The 20,176-nt window shown below is 43.2% G+C and overlaps 1 protein-coding gene across 1 annotated transcript in view; it reads left to right on the top strand.

The window, feature by feature from the left end:
• KATNAL1 (katanin catalytic subunit A1 like 1) overlaps positions 1-19,016 on the top strand; it is a 53,342-nt gene extending 34,326 nt beyond the window's left edge. Inside the window, exons 7-11 of the mRNA XM_070749873.1 lie at positions 9,658-9,816; positions 10,615-10,741; positions 12,644-12,778; positions 16,265-16,391; positions 17,484-19,016. Of these exons, the coding sequence (XP_070605974.1) occupies positions 9,658-9,816; positions 10,615-10,741; positions 12,644-12,778; positions 16,265-16,391; positions 17,484-17,682 (747 nt within the window). The 3' untranslated portion in view covers positions 17,683-19,016. The remainder of the gene's footprint in view (positions 1-9,657; positions 9,817-10,614; positions 10,742-12,643; positions 12,779-16,264; positions 16,392-17,483) is intronic.
• The last annotated feature ends 1,160 nt before the right edge of the window (positions 19,017-20,176 follow it).

The following is a 20,176-nucleotide window of genomic DNA, read 5'->3' as shown; positions in this document are numbered from 1 at the left end:
TCTCTCTTTGTGTGAAATAGGTGCTTTGAATGCAAAGGGGAAAAAATGCCTTGTCAAACGCACACCATGGTCATGTCTCCTGGCCACACCCACCCTTGGCCACGCCCCACCCCATCCCTCCAAGGTCAAACACAATCCTGATGCATCCCTCAATTAAATTGAGTTTGATACCCCATGTACAGATGATATATCTGAATGGAAACTGAAGCACACACTAGGTATCGAGATCTGTAGGTTTCCCCCAGATAACATGGTTTTTAATGTGTCCGGTTTCTAGTTTTGCCATGATTTGGAAGTGGGCTTGTTTTGTAGATAGATTGAGGCTGACGACTATTGTGAGGTGGAAGCTGTTGAAATAATGAAGAAATTTAACAAGATATTCATTTTCATAGATCCAGAAGATTAAATGTCATCAAGGAATCTCAAATATTTATTTATTTATTTATTCATTCATTCATTCACTCATTCATTCAATTTTTATGCGTCCCTTCTCCTTAGACTCAGGGCGGCTTACAACATGTTAGCAATAGCACTTTTTAACAGAGCCAGCATATTGCCCCCACAATCCGGGTCCTCATTTTACTCACCTCGGAAGGATGGAAGGCTGAGTCAACCTTGAGCCGGTGATGAGATTTGAACCGCTGACCTACAGATCTACAGTCAGCTTTAGTGGCCTGCAGTACAGCACTCTACCTGCTGCGCCACCCCGGCTCTTAAAGAGTTATTTTGAGGGATAAGAATTGAGAAAGTGTTGTTCTAAGTAGCTATGAAGATGATTGAATATCTTGCAGCCACGCATATGTCTACAGTTTTGCCACTAATCTGCAGTTACATGTTAAGGCAAAGGTGAAGAGGATTGAATACAATGGCACACTGTCCAGTAAAAAGCATGTTGTGCTTTGTGTTGTGTTGATGTGAATTATGATATAAATACACATCTACGTGCTTTTTTTAAGTGATCTTTCCCAGGATACGGAAATATAAAATATCTTGAATTGTTTCTTGCTTATGTCTGAAGTGGAGAAAAAATATATTCAGTGTTTCCACAGAATAGTATATTTTATGTGAGTTCTTAAGCTTTATGCAAGAATTCAGCATAGGTTCTTCAGCTTGGCTGAGCATATGACTGGATAGATGTTCTGGTAGGTCTGTGGATCTGTCCCATCACAATGAATTGGTGTTTATAGATGCTTGGAAATTCCACCCCCTTATTTTTCTTCCAGAAGGCAAGATCTACGGTATAGATTTATTGTTGTGATTTGGCAAAGTCCTGATGTAGATAGGGGTCTACGGTAGAGATAGCATTGGTAGATAATTTTTATTTGTTGTGAAGGATATTAGTTTTTTTGAGGAGAATACAACATATTATGAAGGGACATAATTGATTTTGTTATATTTATTTTTATAATTCAAAAATAATTTTGAATTATCCCCCCTCCCCCAAAAAGTACATATTTTGCAACATTTGTTTGTTTTAGTTTTCATTAGCTCTTTTGTTGTGCAAATATGTAAGATGTTAATTGCATAAAGTTCATTTTGATGTCTGGTGTTAATATGATTATCCTAAAAGTATAATTTCTTTTTAGAAATCTTTTGATAGTAATTTTCAGGTGGATAAAATATATTCAGTAAGTAGCGAAACTGATGTGTGTATTGTCTCTATTCATTGCTTTCCTTTTATGAAATCATATAATGACTTTAATTAAGAACCTGCTTTTACAGAGAAGCAGTTAACCTTTGCTTCATGAATTAGATGTGACTTTTCAACAGTTCTGAATATGCATTGATGAAAAAAAGATAAAAGATCATGAAACACTCATTCTAAACATTCATGAATCACATTTCATAACATATCAAGATGGAAAATTTACCTTGCCCATTCAGAACAGCAAAATTTTAAGGATTATGGCAGAAGGACAGATGGAATTAGTCTGAGATTGACCAGATAAAGAAATTGATACCTCAGAGATTTAAGGTAGAATAGAATAGAATAGAATTTTATTGGCCAAGTGTGATTGGACACACAAGGAATTTGTCTTGGTGCATATGCTCAGCGTACATAAAAGAAAAAGATACATTTGTCAAGAATCATGTGGTATAACACTTAACGATTGTCATGTATATATCCAAGTTTTCCTTTATCTCATTTTATATAAACAAAATTAAGATGGGATTATTTTGAGTTTCTTACACTTCTTTCAGTCTCTAGAGTTTGTAGTCTCTTTTTCAAGCCCTTCCTTGATGGGTGCAAAAGAACCAATTAAGTTTAAATTGTGAGTTTTGGAACTATTGGGTATATTTGGAACTTTTAAAAAAAAATTGTGGACACACCACAAAATGATTAGTGTGGTGGATTTGCTCATAAAACAGATAAACCTTCCTCTCAAGATATTCTCTACTCCTTTCTTTTTGGTAATCACCAGCTATTTAAAAGAAGTCTGAATAAAACAATAAAATCAGATGAACTGTGGGGTCTAAAGAGAACTAAGTGTTGCTAGGCACACTGGTGCTGTGCTGTGGACTTATCATTTAAGATATACAGTAATACCTCGTCATACGAACTTAATTGGTGCCGGAAGGTGGTTCGTAAGGCGAAAAGTTCGTAAGAGAAAACAATGTTTCCCATAGGAAACAATGTAAAAGCGATTAATGCGTGCAAGGGGGGGGGAATCGCAAAATGGCGCTCTGCTGGGTGCCGCCGCCCAGCTGTCACCTTTTAAAACAGCCGGGGGGCTTCTCGGCGTTCTCACGAACCCGAACTTTTCGGGTTCGGGTTTGGGAGGCCGCCAAGAAACGCCGCCGCCCGGCTGTCACCTTCTGAAACAGCCAGGGGGCTTCTCGGTGTTCTCCTGAACGCCGAACCCGGAAGTTCAGCAAAAGTTCGGGTTCGGGTTCCGGAGGCCGCCGAGAAGCTCCCGGCTGTTTCAGAAGGTTACAGCCGGCTGCCGCCTGGCGGAGCGCCCTTTTTGCAATTAGCAGCAGCGTTTTCGGCCGATCTGGCCGATCTCTGAAACGGAGGTGGGGAATCCCAATAGGGAATTCCATGGGCGGAGCTTTGATGTCACGAAGACGTCCTTCCTGGCCGGCCAAAGCGTGGCCTCCAGGAAGGACGTCTTCGTGACGTCAAAGCTCCGCCCATGGAATTCCCTATTGGGATTCCCCACCTCCGTTTCAGCCTCCAGATTGGCTGAAAACTCCGCTGCCGATCACAAAAACGGTGCTCTGCCGGGCGCCACCGCCCAGTTGTAACCTTCTGAAACAGCCGGGCACTTCTCGGCGGGCTCTGGAACCTGAACCCGAACTTTTGCTGAACCTCGAACGCCGAGAAGCCCCCCGGCTGTTTCAGAAGGTGACAGCCGGGCGGTGGCGCTTCTCGGCGGCCTCCCGAACCCGAAAAGTTCGGGTTCGGGTTCGGGAGAACGCCGAGAAGCCCACCAGCTGTTTTAAAAGGTGACAGCCAGGTGGCAGCGCCCAGCGGTGCGCCATTTCGCGATCTGCGGTGGGTTCGTAAGCCGGAAAAAGTTCGTAACAAGAGGCAAAAAAATTCCAAACCCCGGGTTTGTATCTCGAGATGTTCGTATCACGAGGGGTTCGTATCACGAGGTACCACTGTATAATTGTGAAGCTTTCCAAGACAGGCACAGACCAGATAGGATTGTCCCAGAAATCTAAAAACAGTTAGGAGCTGCCCATTTATTGTAAACCAGGAGTGGACACTATTACATAAGCTAGTCACATTTATTCTTACCCTGGAGAAGACAGTTAAGGCATAGATCTACCCTGTAGATGGCAGAGGGCCTGGAAGACTACATTGCGTCAGAATCCATAACCTCAAAAGAATCTAGCTAATGTTGCAAAATGTTCCCCTGCCTCTACAAAGACCATGCCCATCAAAAGACGAGCCAAGAGTCAAGTCTGGTTGGGAGTGATCAACTTCAAGGGCCTACGTCAGCTCCTGTTGTTTTCGATTCACCAAGCATTGAACAGAATAGGCTACGGTTGCTGGGAATTCTCCTGAGCATTTGCATTCTTTTTCATAATAAACATGGCGTAATTTATCTTAATCTGCCTGATCATCTGGATGACAATTTTATTTAGATTATCTAAGCATACCAGTGGGGTAAAAGAAATGCTAGCCATATCAAGATCATGTAACAAGTGCTCTGAGACCAAATGAGGTCAAAAATATTACAGCTTGAGTATAACGGGCCAAAGATTACTCATGGTCACTTGATCATCATAGGTGAGGCCATGAAATCCCAGTTTTCCTGGTTCTAGCCAGTGCGTGGAGATTAAAGTCACCCAACCCTCAAAGATGAAGAAACTTCAACACTAGACCTGGGTAGGGATCTTGCCTGACAGGAGGGCAGCCAGTGCAGCAATAGGATTTTAATTAAAATTTCTTTTAAAATTACTGTATTTATCAGACTATAAAATGTTCTGGACTATAAGACCCCCTAGCTTTTGGAGAGGAAAACAAGAAAAAATAATAATACAGTAATAATCAAAGAAATACAATTTGGCCCAATGGTTTTAATTTTCTTTAATTATTCACAAAGCAAATGAAAGCGTAGAATCCAGGTGTGAATGAGTGGTTTTTAAAAAGATTTATATGGTTTTTGTAAGACACAACTCTGCTAACAAAATAATAAAAATACAATACAGTGGTCCCTTGACTTTCGCAGGGGATACGTTCCAAGACCACCCACGAAAGTCAAATTTCTGCGAAGTAGAGATGCTTCCTTCCTTCCTTCCTTCCTTCCTTCCTTCCTTCCTTCCTTCCTTCCTTCCTTCCTTCCTTCCTACCTTCCTTCCTTCCTTCCTTCCTTCCTTCCCCCCCTCCATCCTCCATTCCTGGTTCTACTTACCCCCAGAACCCGCAGGGGCAACGGGGCGGCAAGCTTAGAAGAGGAGGTGGTGGCGGTGGACAGCAGTAAGGCTCGGCTTCAAGTGGAGCATACCAACACTCCGAGAATTAAAGGGGAGGGATCGGGAGGCTGGGGCAGAAGCGGAGCTTTTATTTAAAGAAGCAGTATGGCTGGTGTAGGGGGGAGGAGAGTTAAAACGCACAGTATTGTACATTGGGCGGCTGCGGGAAAATGTTCAAATGTTTAAAAAAGCTGTGCTTAATAACTACCGTCCAGTCTCCAACCTTCCCTTCATGGGGAAGGTTGTCGAGAAGGTGGTGGCACTTCAACTCCAGCGGTCCTTGGATGAAGCCGATTATCTAGGTCCTCAGCAGTCTGGATTCAGGCCCGGCTACAGCACGGAAACTGCTTTGGTCGCGTTGATGGATGATCTCTGGCGGGCCCGGGACAGGGGCTTGTCCTCTGTCCTGGTGCTCCTTGACCTCTCAGCGGCTTTCGATACCATCGACCATGGTATCCTTCTGCGCCGGCTGGAGGGGTTGGGAGTGGGAGGCACTGTTCTTCAGTGGTTCTCCTCCTACCTCTCCGGTCGGTCGCAGTCGGTGTTAGTGGGGGGTCAGAGGTCGACCCCGAGGTTTCTCCCTTGTGGGGTGCCTCAGGGGTCGGTCCTCTCCCCCCTGCTATTTAATATCTACATGAAACCGCTGGGTGAGATCATCCAAGGGCATGGGGTGAGGTATCATCAATATGCCGATGATACCCAGTTGTACATCTCCACCCCATGTCCAGTCAACGAAGCAGTGGAAGTGATGTGCCGGTGCCTGGAGGCTGTTGGGGCCTGGATGGGTGTCAACAAACTCAAACTCAACCCAGACAAGACGGAGTGGCTGTGGGTCTTGCCTCCCAAGGACAATTCTATCTGTCCGTCCATTACCCTGGGGGGGGAATTATTGACCCCCTCAGAGAGGGTCCGCAACTTGGGCGTCCTCCTCGATCCACAGCTCACATTAGAAAAACACCTTTCAGCTGTGGCGAGGGGGGCGTTTGCCCAGGTTCGCCTGGTGCGCCAGTTGCGGCCCTATTTGGACCGGGAGTCATTGCTCACAGTCACTCATGCCCTCATCACCTCGAGGCTCGACTACTGTAACGCTCTCTACATGGGGCTACCTTTGAAAAGTGTTCGGAAACTTCAGATCGTGCAGAATGCAGCTGCGAGAGCAATTATGGGCTTCTCCAAGTATGCCCATATCACTCCAACACTCCGCAGTCTGCATTGGCTGCCGATCAGTTTCCGGTCACAATTCAAAGTGTTGGTTATGACCTATAAAGCCCTTCATGGCACCGGACCAGAATATCTTCGGGACCGCCTCCTGCCGCACGAATCCCAGCGACCGGTTAGGTCCCACAGAGTTGGCCTTCTCCGGGTCCCGTCGACTAAACAATGTCGTCTGGCGGGACCCAGGGGAAGAGCCTTCTCTGTGGGGGCCCCGACCCTCTGGAACCAGCTCCCCCCTGAGATTAGGATTGCCCCCACCCTCCCTGCCTTTCGTAAACTCCTTAAGACCCACCTTTGCCGTCAGGCATGGGGGAACTAAAACACCTCCCCCTTGCCCATGTTGTTTTGTTGATTGATTGACTGTGTGCCTGTTTTTTATATATACTGTTTTTTATGAGATTATTAATTTCAATTGGAATCTGGATGGGTGGGCATTGGATTTGGTATTGTGTACTGTACTGTTTTTTATTATTGTTGTGAGCCGCCCCGAGTTTGCGGAGAGGGGCGGCATATAAATCCAATAAACCTAAACCTAATATTTTTGAAAACCCATGGTATAGCCTTTTCGCGAAAGTTGGACCCGCGAAAGTCAAGGGACCACTGTAAAAGCAATACAACATAAAGAAAAAAAATCACCCGGTCCAATAATTACGTCCTTCCCTAATGTCCAATAATTACGCCCTTCCCTTGCAATCTCAACAGCTGGGATTAAAGTCAACCTGAGTCCTTTGAGATTGGGCGGCATAGAAGTCAAATAAAATAAATAAATAATAAACTCTTAATAGTTTTCTGGAAGGGTAAGTGGGTGGGGATCCTACCAGAACTTAAAGAGAACAGGGGCGCTATGGCAAAATCATGCTTCTTATGTTCACTAAAATAGGGGTCCCCAACCCCTGGACCATGGCCCACTACTTGGCTGCAGCCTATTCGGAACCATGTGGCCTATTTGGCCCATACAAGTGGGTGAGCATGTGTGCACAGCTACACTTGCATGGGTGGTGGGTACTCAAGCTTGTACCCTCCCTTCACCTCACCTTGCCGGTCTGCAAAGCTGGAAAGGCTGGGGAATACTGCACTAAGGGACAACGTTAAAGGGAAGGGACCTGGAGTATACGCCTATTTTATCCAATCTAGTGTTCGGAAACTTCAGATCGTGCAGAATGCAGCTGCGAGAGCAGTCATGGGCTTCCCAAGGTACGCCCATGTTACACCAACACTCCGCAGTCTGCATTGGTTGCCGATCAATTTCCAGTCACAATTCAAAGTGTTGGTTATGACCTATAAAGCCCTTCATGGCATCGGACCAGAATATCTCCGAGACCGCCTTCTGCTGCACGAATCCCAGCGACCGATTAGGTCCCATAGAGTGGGCCTTCTACGGGTCCCGTCAACTAAATAATGCCGGTTGGCGGGCCCCAGGGGAAGAGCTTTCTCTGTGGCGGCCCCGACTCTCTGGAACCAACTCCCCCCAGAGATTATAACTGCCCCTACCCTCCTTGCCTTTCGTAAACTCCTCAAAACCCACCTTTGTCGTCAGGCATGGGGGAATTGAGACATCTCCCCCAGGCCTATACAATTTATGTATGGTATGTTTGTATGTATGTCTGCTTAATAATGGGTTTTTTTAAATATTTTAAATTGTAAATTATTAGATTTCTTATGAATTGTTTTATTGTGTTGTGAGCCGCCCCGAGTCTACGGAGAGGGGCGGCATACTAAATATAATTTCCTGTTTAATGTTGAACTCCATTCCGTTGGATGGCTCCACCCACACGTTTTGGGTAGAGGTACTCAGCATTATGGGGGCTTAGGGCTGGGCCTTTCCCTTCCCATCAGCACCAACAGGCTGCATAGGAAGGAGAAGAACCACTGCAAAAATGCCTCTTCCAATCACCGCAGCCATGTCCAGTCAACAAAGCAGTGGAAATGATGTGCCGGTGTTTGGAGGCTGTTGGGGTCTGGATGGGTGTCAACAGACTCAAACTCAACCCTGATAAGACGTAGTGGCTGTAGGTTTTGCCTCCCAAGGACAATTCCATCTGTCCGTCCATCACCCTGGGTGGGGGGGAACTATTGACCCCCTCAGAGAGGGTCCCAACTTGGGCGTCCTCCTCGATCCACAGCTAACATTAGAGAAACACCTTTCAGCTGTGGCGAGGAGGGCGTTTGCTCAGGTTCGCCTGGTGCACCAGTTGCGGCCCTATTTGGACCGGGAGTCACTGCTCACAGTCACTCATGCCCTCATCACCTCGAGGTTCAACTACTGTAACGCTCTCTACATGGGGCTACCTTTGAAGAGTGTTCGGAAACTTCAGATCGTGCAGAATGCAGCTGCGAGAGCAATCATGGGCTTTCCCAAATATGCCCATGTTACTCCAACTCTCTGCAGTCTGCATTGGTTGCCGATCAGTTTCCGGTCACAATTCAAAGTGTTGGTTATCACCTATAAAGCCCTTCATGGCACCGGACCAGGGTATCTGCGAGACCGCCTTCTGCCGCACAAATCCCAGCGGCCGGTTAGGTCCCACAGAATTGGCCTTCTCCATCAACTAAACAATGTCGTCTGGCGGAACCCAGGGGAAGAGCCTTCTCTGTGGCGGCTCTGACCCTCTGGAATCAGCTCCCTCCAGAGATTAGAACTGCCCCTACCCTCCTTGCCTTCCATAAACTCCTCAAAACCCACCTCTGTCGTAAAGCGTGGGGGAACTGAGACATCTCCCCCTGCCTATGTAGTTTTTGTGCATGATATGACTGTATGTTTTTATATATTGGGGTTCCTTGTTTTTTAGACTTTTTAAAATGTACTATTGTTATTTTAAATTCTAATTATTAGATTTGTCATTATGTATTGTTTTTATCACTGTTGTGAGCCGCCCCGAGTCTACGGAGACGGGGGGGGCATACAAATCTAATTAATAATAATAATAATAATAATAATAATAATAATAATAATAATGATGATGATGATGATGATGATGAAAGATACCATGGCTGGTGGTATTGAAAGTCGCCAAGAGATCCAGGACATACAGAATTTGTAGACAGTCAAGCGTCATCACATCCTTGTTTGAGAAAACCTAAGTCTGAAGATCTACAATCTAAATCATGTTTAGATGAATTTTAAATATGTTAAAGGGTTAAATAAGGTTCAGGAGGGAAGTGTTTTTAATAGGAAAGTGAACACAAGAACAAGGGGACACAATCTGAAGTTAGTTGGAAAGATCAAAAGCAATGTGAGAAAATATTATTTCACTGAAAGAGTAGTAGATCATTGGAACAAACTTCCAGCAGACGTGGTTGGTAAATCCACAGTAACTGAATTTAAACATGCCTGGGATAAACATATATCCATTGTAAGATAAAATACAGGAAATAGTATAAGGGCAGACTAGATGAACCATGAGGTCTTTTTCTGCCGTCAGTCTTCTATGTTTCTATGTTTTGATTGTATTATGTTGTTCTATGCTTGAATCAGGCTTGTGGTTTCTTGAGTTGTTTGGATTTTAATTTCAGGGAGTGCTTATGGTTGGCCCTCCGGGGACTGGTAAAACCATGTTAGCAAAAGCCGTCGCGACAGAATGTGGAACTACATTTTTCAACGTGTCTTCCTCCACTCTCACATCAAAGTATCGAGGCGAGTCTGAAAAATTAGTTCGTTTGCTGTTTGAAATGGTAGGTATTGTTGATTCCCTCAGGTATTAAACTCTTTCTTTGCCTATTTTCTTCCTGGGTCTTTTTCTTTCTAAAATGATTTCAGGGCAATCTACATACATTGCAGTGAATGTATTATATTATAAATGTCCCTACTGAATTGGTTTGGGTGGTTTAAATGGACAACCAGCGACCAGTTAGGTCCCACAGAGTGGGTCTTCTCCGGGTCCCGTCAACTAAACAATGCCGCTTGGCGGGACCCAAGGGAAGAGCCTTCTCTGTGGCGGCCCCGGTCCTTTGGAACCAGCTCCCCCCAGAGATTAGAATTGCCCCCACCCTCCTTGCCTTTCGTAAGCTACTTAAAACCCACCTCTGCCGCCAGGCATGGGGGAATTGAGATTCCCTTTCCCCCTAGGCCTTTACAATTTTATGTATGGTATGTCTGTCTGTATGTATGTTTGGTTTTTTATATTAATGGGTTTTTAATCGTTTTTAGTATTGGATTATTATTGTACGCTGTTTTATGACTGCTGTTAGCCGCCCCGAGTCTTCAGAGAGGGGCGGCATATAAATCCAATTAAATAAATAAAAAACAAACAACACCAATTTCCTGCACATCTATGTCTTAGCTTGATATACTATTTGTTTTTCAACAAATAGTTGAACAGCATCCATAGGACATTCCTTAAATTCACAACTGTTTTGATTTAGCATTCAGAAAATGTATTGGTATCTATCTTGGTTAAATATGACTGTAATACTGAGGAATGTTGTATATGATTTTAAAAAACCCCATTAGAAATGTTTGCTTTTTTTAAGGCCAAGTTTTATGCACCTACAACGATTTTCATTGATGAAATAGACTCGATCTGTAGTCGCAGAGGCACTGTGGATGAACATGAGGCAAGCCGCCGAGTCAAGTCAGAGCTGCTGGTTCAGATGGATGGTAAATAGAAACATAGAAACATAGAACATTGACGGCAGAAAAAGACCTCATGGTCTATCTAGTCTGCCCTTATACTATTTCCTGTATTTTATCTCAGGAAGGATATATGTTTATCCCAGGCATGTTTAAATTCCGTTACTGTGGATTTACCAACCATGTCTCCTGGAAGTTTGTTCCAAGCATCTACTACTCTTTCAGTAAAATAATATTTTCTCACGTTGCTTCTGACCTTTCCCCCAACTAACCTCAGATTGTGCCCCCTTGTTCTTGTGTGCACTTTCCTATTAAAAACACTTCCCTCCTGGACCTTATTTAACCCTTTAACATATTTAAATGTTTCGATCATGACCCCCCTTTTCCTTCTGTCCTCCAGACTATACACATTGAGTTCATGAAGTCTTTCATGATACGTTTTATGCTTAAGACCTTCCACCCTTTTTGTAGCCCGTCTTTGGACCTGTTCAATTTTGTCAATATCTTTTTGTAGGTGAGGTCTCCAGAACTGAACACAGTACAGTGATCCCTCGATTATCGCGAGGGTTCCGTTCCAAGACCCCTCGCGATAATCGATTTTTCGCGATGTAGGGTTGCGGAAGTAAAAACACCATCTGCGCATGCGCACCCTTTTTTTCATGGCCGCGCATGCGCAGATGGTGGAGTTTGCGTGGGCGGCGGGGAAGACCCAGGGAAGGTTCCTTCCGCCGCCCAGCAGCTGATCTGCTCGGTAGCGCAGCAGCAGCGAGGAGCCGAATCGGGGTTTCCCCTTTGCGTGGGCGGCGGGGAAACCCCGATCTTCGTCTGCTCGCTGCTGCTGCGGCCGCCCAGCAGCTGATCTGCTCGGTAGCGCAGCAGCAGCGAGCAGACGAAGATCGGGGGTTCCCCGCCGCCCACGCAAAGGGGAAACCCCGATTCGGCTCCTCGCTGCTGCTGCGCTACCGAGCAGATCAGCTGCTGGGCGGCCGCAGCAGCAGCGAGCAGACGAAGATCGGGGTTTCCCCGCCGCCCACGCAAAGGGGAAACCCCGATTCGGCTCCTCGCTGCTGCTGAGCTACCGAGCAGATCAGCTGCTGGGCGGCCGAAGGAACCTTCCCTGGGTCTTCCTCGCTGATGCCCCCGCTCGCCCGCCCGCCGCCCGCCGCCCGCCAGCAAGAGGGGGAGAGATAGAGAAAGAGAGAGAAGGAAAGAAAGAGATGAGAGAGGGAGGAAGAGAGTGTGAGAGAGGAAGAAGCAAGATAGAGAAAGAGAGAGAGAAAGAAAGATGAGAAAGGAAGGAAGAGAGTGACGTCATCGGGTGGGAAAAATCACGATATAGCGTTTCGCGAAGAACGAGATCGCGAAAATCGAGGGACCACCCAAAAGTGGTCTCACCAGCGCTCTATACAGCGGGATCACAATCTCCCTCTTCCTGCTTGTTATACCTCTAGCTGTGCAGCCAAGCATTCTACTTGCTTTCCTTACCGCCTGACTGCACTGTTCACCCATTTTGAGACTGTCAGTAATCACTACCCCATAATCCTTCTCTTCTGAAGCTTTTGCTAACACAGAACTGCCAATACAATGCAATACAAGTAGGGTTTGTTCTGCCTGCATTGTGGAATCCTTTTCCTCTTTTATACATCGTTGTAGAAGGAGGGAAGGATTTTAAAGAAAAAGTTGCACATGCTCAACTTGGTTCAGGCAACGTGTCCATCCAGAGACCAATTTTTAAAAACTGACCTTCCTAAACACGAAGGATCTCTCATTGTCCTCCCCCCATCACCCCCAGTACAGTATGTGGGTATTGCTAAAACTTAAGATCTGAGGGTTTTTTGCTTCCAAGATTCAGTGCATACAAAACCTCAAATTAAAGTGAACAACAATAGAAAAGCACCACGTACTCTAGTTTAATTAATGCTCCCTTAGGTGTAGGTGGAGCTCTGGAGAATGATGACCCTTCGAGAATGGTGATGGTGCTTGCTGCTACAAATTTTCCTTGGGATATTGATGAAGCTTTGAGGAGGAGACTGGAAAAAAGAATTTATATACCTTTGCCAACAGGTGGGTTTTCTTTTTTAAATGTGCTTGTCTGGCACTTGTTATTTGACACTTCCTCGGGGAGCTGTTAAAGAACACGTTGAAATTTATGCAACAACATTGGATTTTCAGGCTTTAGTAATTATCTTGATCATTGGGGGGAAAGTAAAAAAGTTGCTGGCGATTGCAGAACGAAAGAGCTGCAGCAGTCTTTCAGTGCAGACTCAATGAGGGGGATCAAGCTTTTAAATGAATTTGTTGGAATGTTTAACAGGCATTCCTCAAACGAGCATAGACTGAGCCTTGTAGACGTCTTTAAAGAATTATTGCCAAACGCTTTTTTCCTATGTGCCTATTGCTGAATAGAGAAACGTGAAGCCATTAATTTTAACTTTCAAGCTTGCCATGTTGTAAATCAACTCCTGTCTCAACTTTATGACTAGATTTTGAGCTCTTCATAGAGCGGTTGGCTGCTTTGTTCCCTGCTTGAGGAAACCTCATTCAGACCGTGCAGAATGCAGCTGCGAGAGCAGTCATGGGCTTCCCAAGGTATGCCCATGTTACACCAACACTCCGCAGTCTGCATTGGTTGCCGATCATTTTCCGGTCACAATTCAAAGTGTTGGTTATGACCTATAAAGCCCTTCATGGCATCGGACCAGAATATCTCCAAGACCGCCTTCTGCTGCACGAATCCCAGCGACCGATTAGGTCCCACAGAGTGGGTCTTCTCCGGGTCCCGTCAACTAAACAATGTCGGTTGGCAGGCCCCAGGGGAAGAGCCTTCTCTGTGGTGGCCCCGACTCTGGAACCAGCTCCCCCCAGAGATTAGAACTGCCCCTACCCTCCTTGCCTTTCGCAAACTCCTTTAAACCCACCTTTGTCGTCAGGCATGGGGGAACTGAGATATCTCCCCCGGGCCTATATAATTTATGTATGGTATGTTTGTAGGTATGTCTGCTTAAAAATTGGGTTTTTTAAGTATTTTAAATTTTAAATTGTAAGCTATTAGATTTGTCAGGAACTATTTTTATTGTGTTGTGAGCTGCCCCGAGTGTGGAGAGGGGCAGCATACAAATCTAATAAATGAGTGAATGAATGAATGAATGAATAAATAAGTATTAAAAAATAAAAATAATAATAATAATAATAAATAATAAAAAAATAAAATAAAATAAATCTTTAAAGAATTATTGCCAAACGCTTTTTCCTATGTGCCTATTGCTGAATAGAGAAATGTGAAGCCATTAATTTTAACTTTCAAGCTTGCCATGTTGTAAATCAACTCCTGTCTCAACTTTATGACTATATTTTGAGCTCTTCATAGAGCGGTTGGCTGATTTGTTCCCTGCTTGAGGAAACCTCATTGCAAAATGACTCTCGAGATTGTCAGTCAGAACTGCTATTAACTTCAAGATTCTCTGTCATCTTAGGTTTGCTTTTAAGCTGTCTCTTCTCTTGATTTAGGGCAGTATACCACCTGCTTTTTACCACTTGACTCTAAATAAGAACACAGTGTGACAGTGGTTTTAATGAAGTTTGGTGGCAAGGAGGACTGTTTTAACCTTGATGCGATATTTTTCCTGCTTGCTAGGGGTGTACGTTTAATAAAAATAAAAGCAGTTGGTTTCAAGGTTTGGACAAAAAGCCTTACATTCCATTGAAATGTTCTCATTTGGATCTAATGAAAGAAAGAAAAAACACCCTAAGAGTGTTCCAAGTAGGGAACAGTGAGAAGCTAAAACAAGTGCATTGTTCCCTTATTTATTTTTTTACCTTATGTCTAAAGAATTGGACAATTTAGAAAATATGTCAAAAGTTCTAGTCAATTTCAGAGAGACGGGTAACCTTTGTGCTGTTTGCCTAGGTATTCTTTAAAATGGGATATAAAAAAATATAATCCCTGAACTCTATCTTTTCCATAGCAGTTAGAAGTAAACACAGGAAAGGGCAGGCAGAAAGTGGAAAATGAGTCTGCCAGTTTGGGATTGGTCATCCTGAATTACTTCTGAATGTAAACTCCCCCCACTCCCCAGTTTGACCTAGATGGGTCCCAGACAAGGCCAGCACAAGTTTCTCTGAACAGTACTGCTTAAATAATTTTCCGCTCACCCTTTCTTCTTGTCGCCTGATTTTGGCTCTGCAATTTCACTAGTTATAAAGCACAAAAGAATAAAAACACAGCATTTTCCACATAAGGACTTGGAAGTGAATTTCCCTACTTTGTTACTGTTGATGGGGTGGGGAATTCTGCATCCATCTTGACAGACGATAGATTATTCTTATACAGTGGTACCTCTACCTAAGAACATAATTCGTTCCGTGACCAGGTTCTTAAGTAGAAACATTCTTAGGTAGAAGCAATTTTTCCCATAAGAATCAAAGCAAATAATGTGTGCAAACCCATTAGGAAAGAAATAAAAGCTCGGAATTTGGGTGGGAGGAGGAGGAAGAAGAAGAGGAGGAGGAGGACAGTCGCTGCAGAAGGAAGAAGGTGAGGTGAAGGGAATCAAAAAAATCCAAAACTTTAAGGCTTAAAAAAAAAGCATAGGGGAGCACGCGCCTCCCATACACTGGTGCAAGGCTGCCTCCCATACACTGGCTGCTGCTGCTACCTGCTGCCTCTTCCTTCCCATGCTGAAAGGCTCACCTCTCCTCTCGCTCGCTCGCTTTGTAGCCGGCGCCTTTCTTTCGCTGTGATGACTCCTCGGTTGCCCAGAGCGAAGGGAGCGTTTCTTTTCTCTGGGCGCTGGCAGAGGTTTATTCCCTCTCCAAGTGCCCAGAGAAAGGAAAATGCTTCATTCGCTCTGGACTGCCAAAGCCTCCTTAAGCGCCACCAAAAGGCTCCTCTGCAGCCCAGATGGCCGGGATTAAAGGGGGAATGGCAAGAAACTGGCTGGGCCTTTGTGCCACTCTCAAATTTCATAGGAAATTTTTCTGGGCTCGGGTTCTTAAGTAGAAAATGCTTCTTAAGTAGAGGCAAAAAAATATTGGACACACGGTTCTTAAATAGAGGCTTTCTTAAGTAGAGGCACCGCTCTATATTCATAAATTCATTCATCTGTATGTTACTGCACTGATTTATATTTACATCTAGAGCAGTGGTTCTCAACCTGGGGGTCAGGACCCCTTTGGGGGTCGCACGACTGTTTCACAGGGGTCGCCTAAGAGCATGGGAAAAGACAAATCTCCTATGGTGTTAGGAACTAAAGCTTCTATTCTGGCGCTTTGGAACATATTTTTACAGTCCGACCAATCAGGTGTTTACAGTGGAGGTGTCCCTCTGACTTTCCTGCCAATCAGCTTAAAGCTCTGTTGGGAGAATTGATGCTAGACTTATGGTTGGGGGTCACCACAACAAGAGGAACTGTATTAAGGGGTCGCGGCATTAGAAAGGTTGAGAACCACTGATCTAGAGGTTCTTTTCCCACCAAATGATAACTTTACATGTGGTAGAAATATTGACTTATTTATCAATTTCTTCTAATCGGTTGACATTTATTTTTACAGCAAAAGGCAGAGTGGAGCTGCTTAAGATTAATCTCCGGGAAGTTGAACTGGATCCTGACATTAGTCTGGAAGAAATTGCTGAGAAGATTGATGGCTACTCTGGTGCTGATATCACTAATGTCTGCAGGTATTCAGTTGTCCTGTCTAGACCAATCAGAATACACCTTTCCCCAAGAAACTAAACTCTGAATCTTTCAGAATGTACATATTTCATATTTTTCTAGTAATTCCTGCCCTCTCACTTTTTGCCCAGGAACAAGTATGGTTTTTTATATATAATATAAAAGTGGTACAGTAAATCTTTGGGATATTTTTAGGATATTCACTTTCTACCTAAAGGAAAATAAACAAGCTTGATTGCAGAAAATATGACTTCAGTAACAGAGTTGTCAATGCATGGAATTGCATTGACAACCTTAGACTATCTACTGTCTACTTCATCCCATTTATTTATTATTTTATTAATCAGATTTGTATGCCGCCCCTCTCCGCAGACTTGGGGCGGCTAACAACAATAAAAAGACAATGTAAACAAATCTAATATTAAAAATAATCTAAAAAACCCCAATTTAAAGAACCAATCATACATACAAACATACCATGTATAAATTCTATAAGCCTAAGGGGAAGGGAAAATTTCAATTCCCCCATGTCTGATGACAGAGGTGGGTTTTGAAGAGCTTACGAAAGGCAAGGAGGGTGGGGGCAAGTCTGATATCCAGGGGGAGTTGGTTCCAGAGGGTCGGGGCCGCCACAGAGAAGGTTCTTCCCCTGGGTCCCGCCAGATGACATTGTTTAGTCGACAGGACCTGGAGAAGGTCAACTCTGTGGGACCTAACTGGTCGCTGGGATTTGTGTGGCAGAAGGGGGTCCCAGAGATATTCTGGTCTGATGCCATGAAGTGCATTTCTAAGAGGCGTGCATAAACTTAGCTTTCAGGCCCTATACTTATCCAAATTTGGCAGACCTCTTTTGGAAGATAAGTAGAAAATTTCAGGGAATAGGTTATACACGAATTTATGCTTTAAAGAAAATGTGTAAACAAATGCAAATTTTTATGCTTTTTTAAAAAAAAAATATAGGAAATGAAATGTAATAGAATCATTGTTGGCAATGGGGGAAAAAACTCCTCACCCTGTTATAAATAAGTAAAATTGTATTTCAGCCTTGCTGTTATACATCATTACACATATGAAGTGTTTATGGACTTTATTTTTAGGGATGCCTCGTTGATGGCGATGAGGCGACGCATTAATGGCTTGTCAGCAGAAGAGATCCGGGCCCTCTCTAAAGAAGAGCTTCAGATGCCCGTCACCAAGGGGGACTTCGACTTGGCTCTGAAGAAAATCTCCAAATCCGTTTCAGCCGCAGATCTGGAGAAGTACGAGAAGTGGATGTCCGAGTTTGGCTCCGCTTAATCCTGGAGACATCTCTTTATGAAGGATTTTAGATTTTTAATTATAAAATGTTGGAAGGATTTTGAAACCTTTTAGGCTTGTGGTTTTCTTATGGACAAAAATCCCCCCTCCTTCCCCCCCCCCCTTTTTTTTTGCACTTTTAGAGGAACAAATGAAAATGTAAGGTCATAGTGTTCCATAGAAGAAGGTTGAAACTGAGAAGTCCTTGGTCTTGTTTTGGTGTTCTGCACTTCAACCGTGAATGCCTGTGTCCCATCTTTGTTGACATAGTTTCATCTGCTAATCAGACATGAGAGAGGATGGGAAGAAATTAAAATAAGTAATACTGCATCCTTAATATTAGGCTATATAATCGGGACTACCTTGAATGTGGGTGCAAGGTTTTTATTTTGTCTTTCCCCCTTTATGCAGAGATTATCAGTATGATTTGTACCAAAAATATTGGGGATCATTTTATGCTGCTTTCAGGTTGCTATGGCTACAATGATATTTGGTAGAATTCAGTAATAAAGCAAAGCTGTTGTATTTTCCCCTATCTGCTGTTCTCAGGACTACAGCTCCCATAATTTCCAGAAACCTTTGGGAAGGCTGGGAATTCTGGTAAATTACATTCCAAACGCACCAGGAAGGCCCACAATTCAGGAAGAGTTAAGTTATAAGGGAAAGGAGATATATGTCTCCAAAGACAGCTCTTGATGTCTTACCCATCACTTGTGGAAATTCAATTTTGATCGGTGCATGTTTACTGTAGCCAGCAGCAGATTAAATGCAATTAGCTTGATTGCTGCATCAAAATCGGAAGCATTGGGATTTGACAACTTGATTTATACTTTTGTTATTTGAAATTTCAGAACCACTGTTGCTCTTGTTTCTGTTTTACACTAATATATAACTATAGCAATTTCTGCATACCACTGTGAGCGAGGAAAATATTAATTCTTCAACTATCTTAGTCATTCTAAGACTTTATGTGTCTGTATTTGAATGGCAACTGGTTTAACTTAACGTTAATTTATATTTTATGAACACTAGTTGTGTGTTTACAATATAGGATTTCGAAGTGGAACACAGTGACACTCCAAACTTGAAGCTATAGAATTATTGTTCTTGAAATCCAGAACTAATCTGTTCCTTCTCTTTTTTTTAGAAAAAAATATTTTTTTAAATATTTGTCATTGGTTTTGTATAACATTATGCTGTTCCCAGATGTAGCAATGTATATTCATGCCTAGAATTTTTTTTTACGGTGTACATGGGAAGTGTTACAAAACAGTGTCATCATTTGTGAGGTCTCCAGTATGTAGACACGAAGTATAGTTGAGATCTTGAAATGATCTGATTGTGTGGATCTAGTTTATTTATTTATTTGTTTGTTTGTTTGTTTGTTTGTTGTTGGCGAAAGAGGAGTGATAAAGACTCCTGGCAGATTCTGATTTTGAATGTGGCTCTAGAAAAGTTAACATGGATTGGCATTTACAAACCAAACTATCTACATGTCAAGGAATCACATCCTGTTGGTTGCAGATGTTATGAAAATCCAAGCTTAAGGTTTTGTTATCAAAACATTGTTTAGGTACTCTCTTCTGATTCTCTGGGTATTTTTCATTTGGAGACAAAGCACCACAAAGCTGCCTTTTTTGTCATTTTTTAATGCCAGCAACAAAATGGAAATAGATCCCTGGCAGCATTTCTGCCCTCCCTAGCATATATAAAGAATTTGTCTGCCTGCCTGCCTGCCTGCCTGCCTATCTCTCTATCTATCTATCTATCTATCTATCTATCTATCTATCTATCTATCTATCTATCTATCTATCTATCTATCTATCTATCTATCTATCATCTATCTATCTATCTATCAATCATCTATCTATCTATCTATCTATCTATCTATTATCTATCTATCTATTATCTATTATCTATCTATCTATTATCTATCTATCTAATTTATTAATTTTATTTAATTTGACTTCTATGCTGCCCAATCCCAAAGGGCTCAGGGTGGCTTACAATAACAATATAAATACAAAAAGAAGTTGAATAAACAATCTAAAACTATAAAACCCTGATTCAAAACCCATGATTAAACAATCAAGACAACATGCATGCATACCATTCATACGATTTGGCCATGATAGTTGTTAATTCATGGCCCCCATGAATTAGCTGACATCTCTTCTTTATTGATGTCCTTTAGGCTTAGCTTTCATCCTTAGCCTTTATTTGTTTTACAATGATTGCCAGGTGCCATTGCTTATACATTGTGATTACCAACATTTTGGCAGAATCTTTGGCCATGAACACAGTTATAGATCAGTATTAATAATTTTATATCTGTACAATGCTATTCCACCCAGGAAAGAGATAATAAAATAGGTGAGACAGATTTAGTTTGGCTCAGTAGGGAAGAGAAAGCCCAGGTCTCCAATGGCAGAGCCCTGTTACACTACATGTGACAAATTATGCAGGTTGTGTTGACAAGATGTCACCAATTTAC

The sequence above is a fragment of the Erythrolamprus reginae genome, chromosome 4, assembly GCF_031021105.1.
Source record: "Erythrolamprus reginae isolate rEryReg1 chromosome 4, rEryReg1.hap1, whole genome shotgun sequence".
In the NCBI taxonomy this organism is placed as follows: Eukaryota; Metazoa; Chordata; class Lepidosauria; order Squamata; family Dipsadidae; genus Erythrolamprus; species Erythrolamprus reginae.
This window is presented reverse-complemented; position numbering and strand designations above follow the sequence as displayed.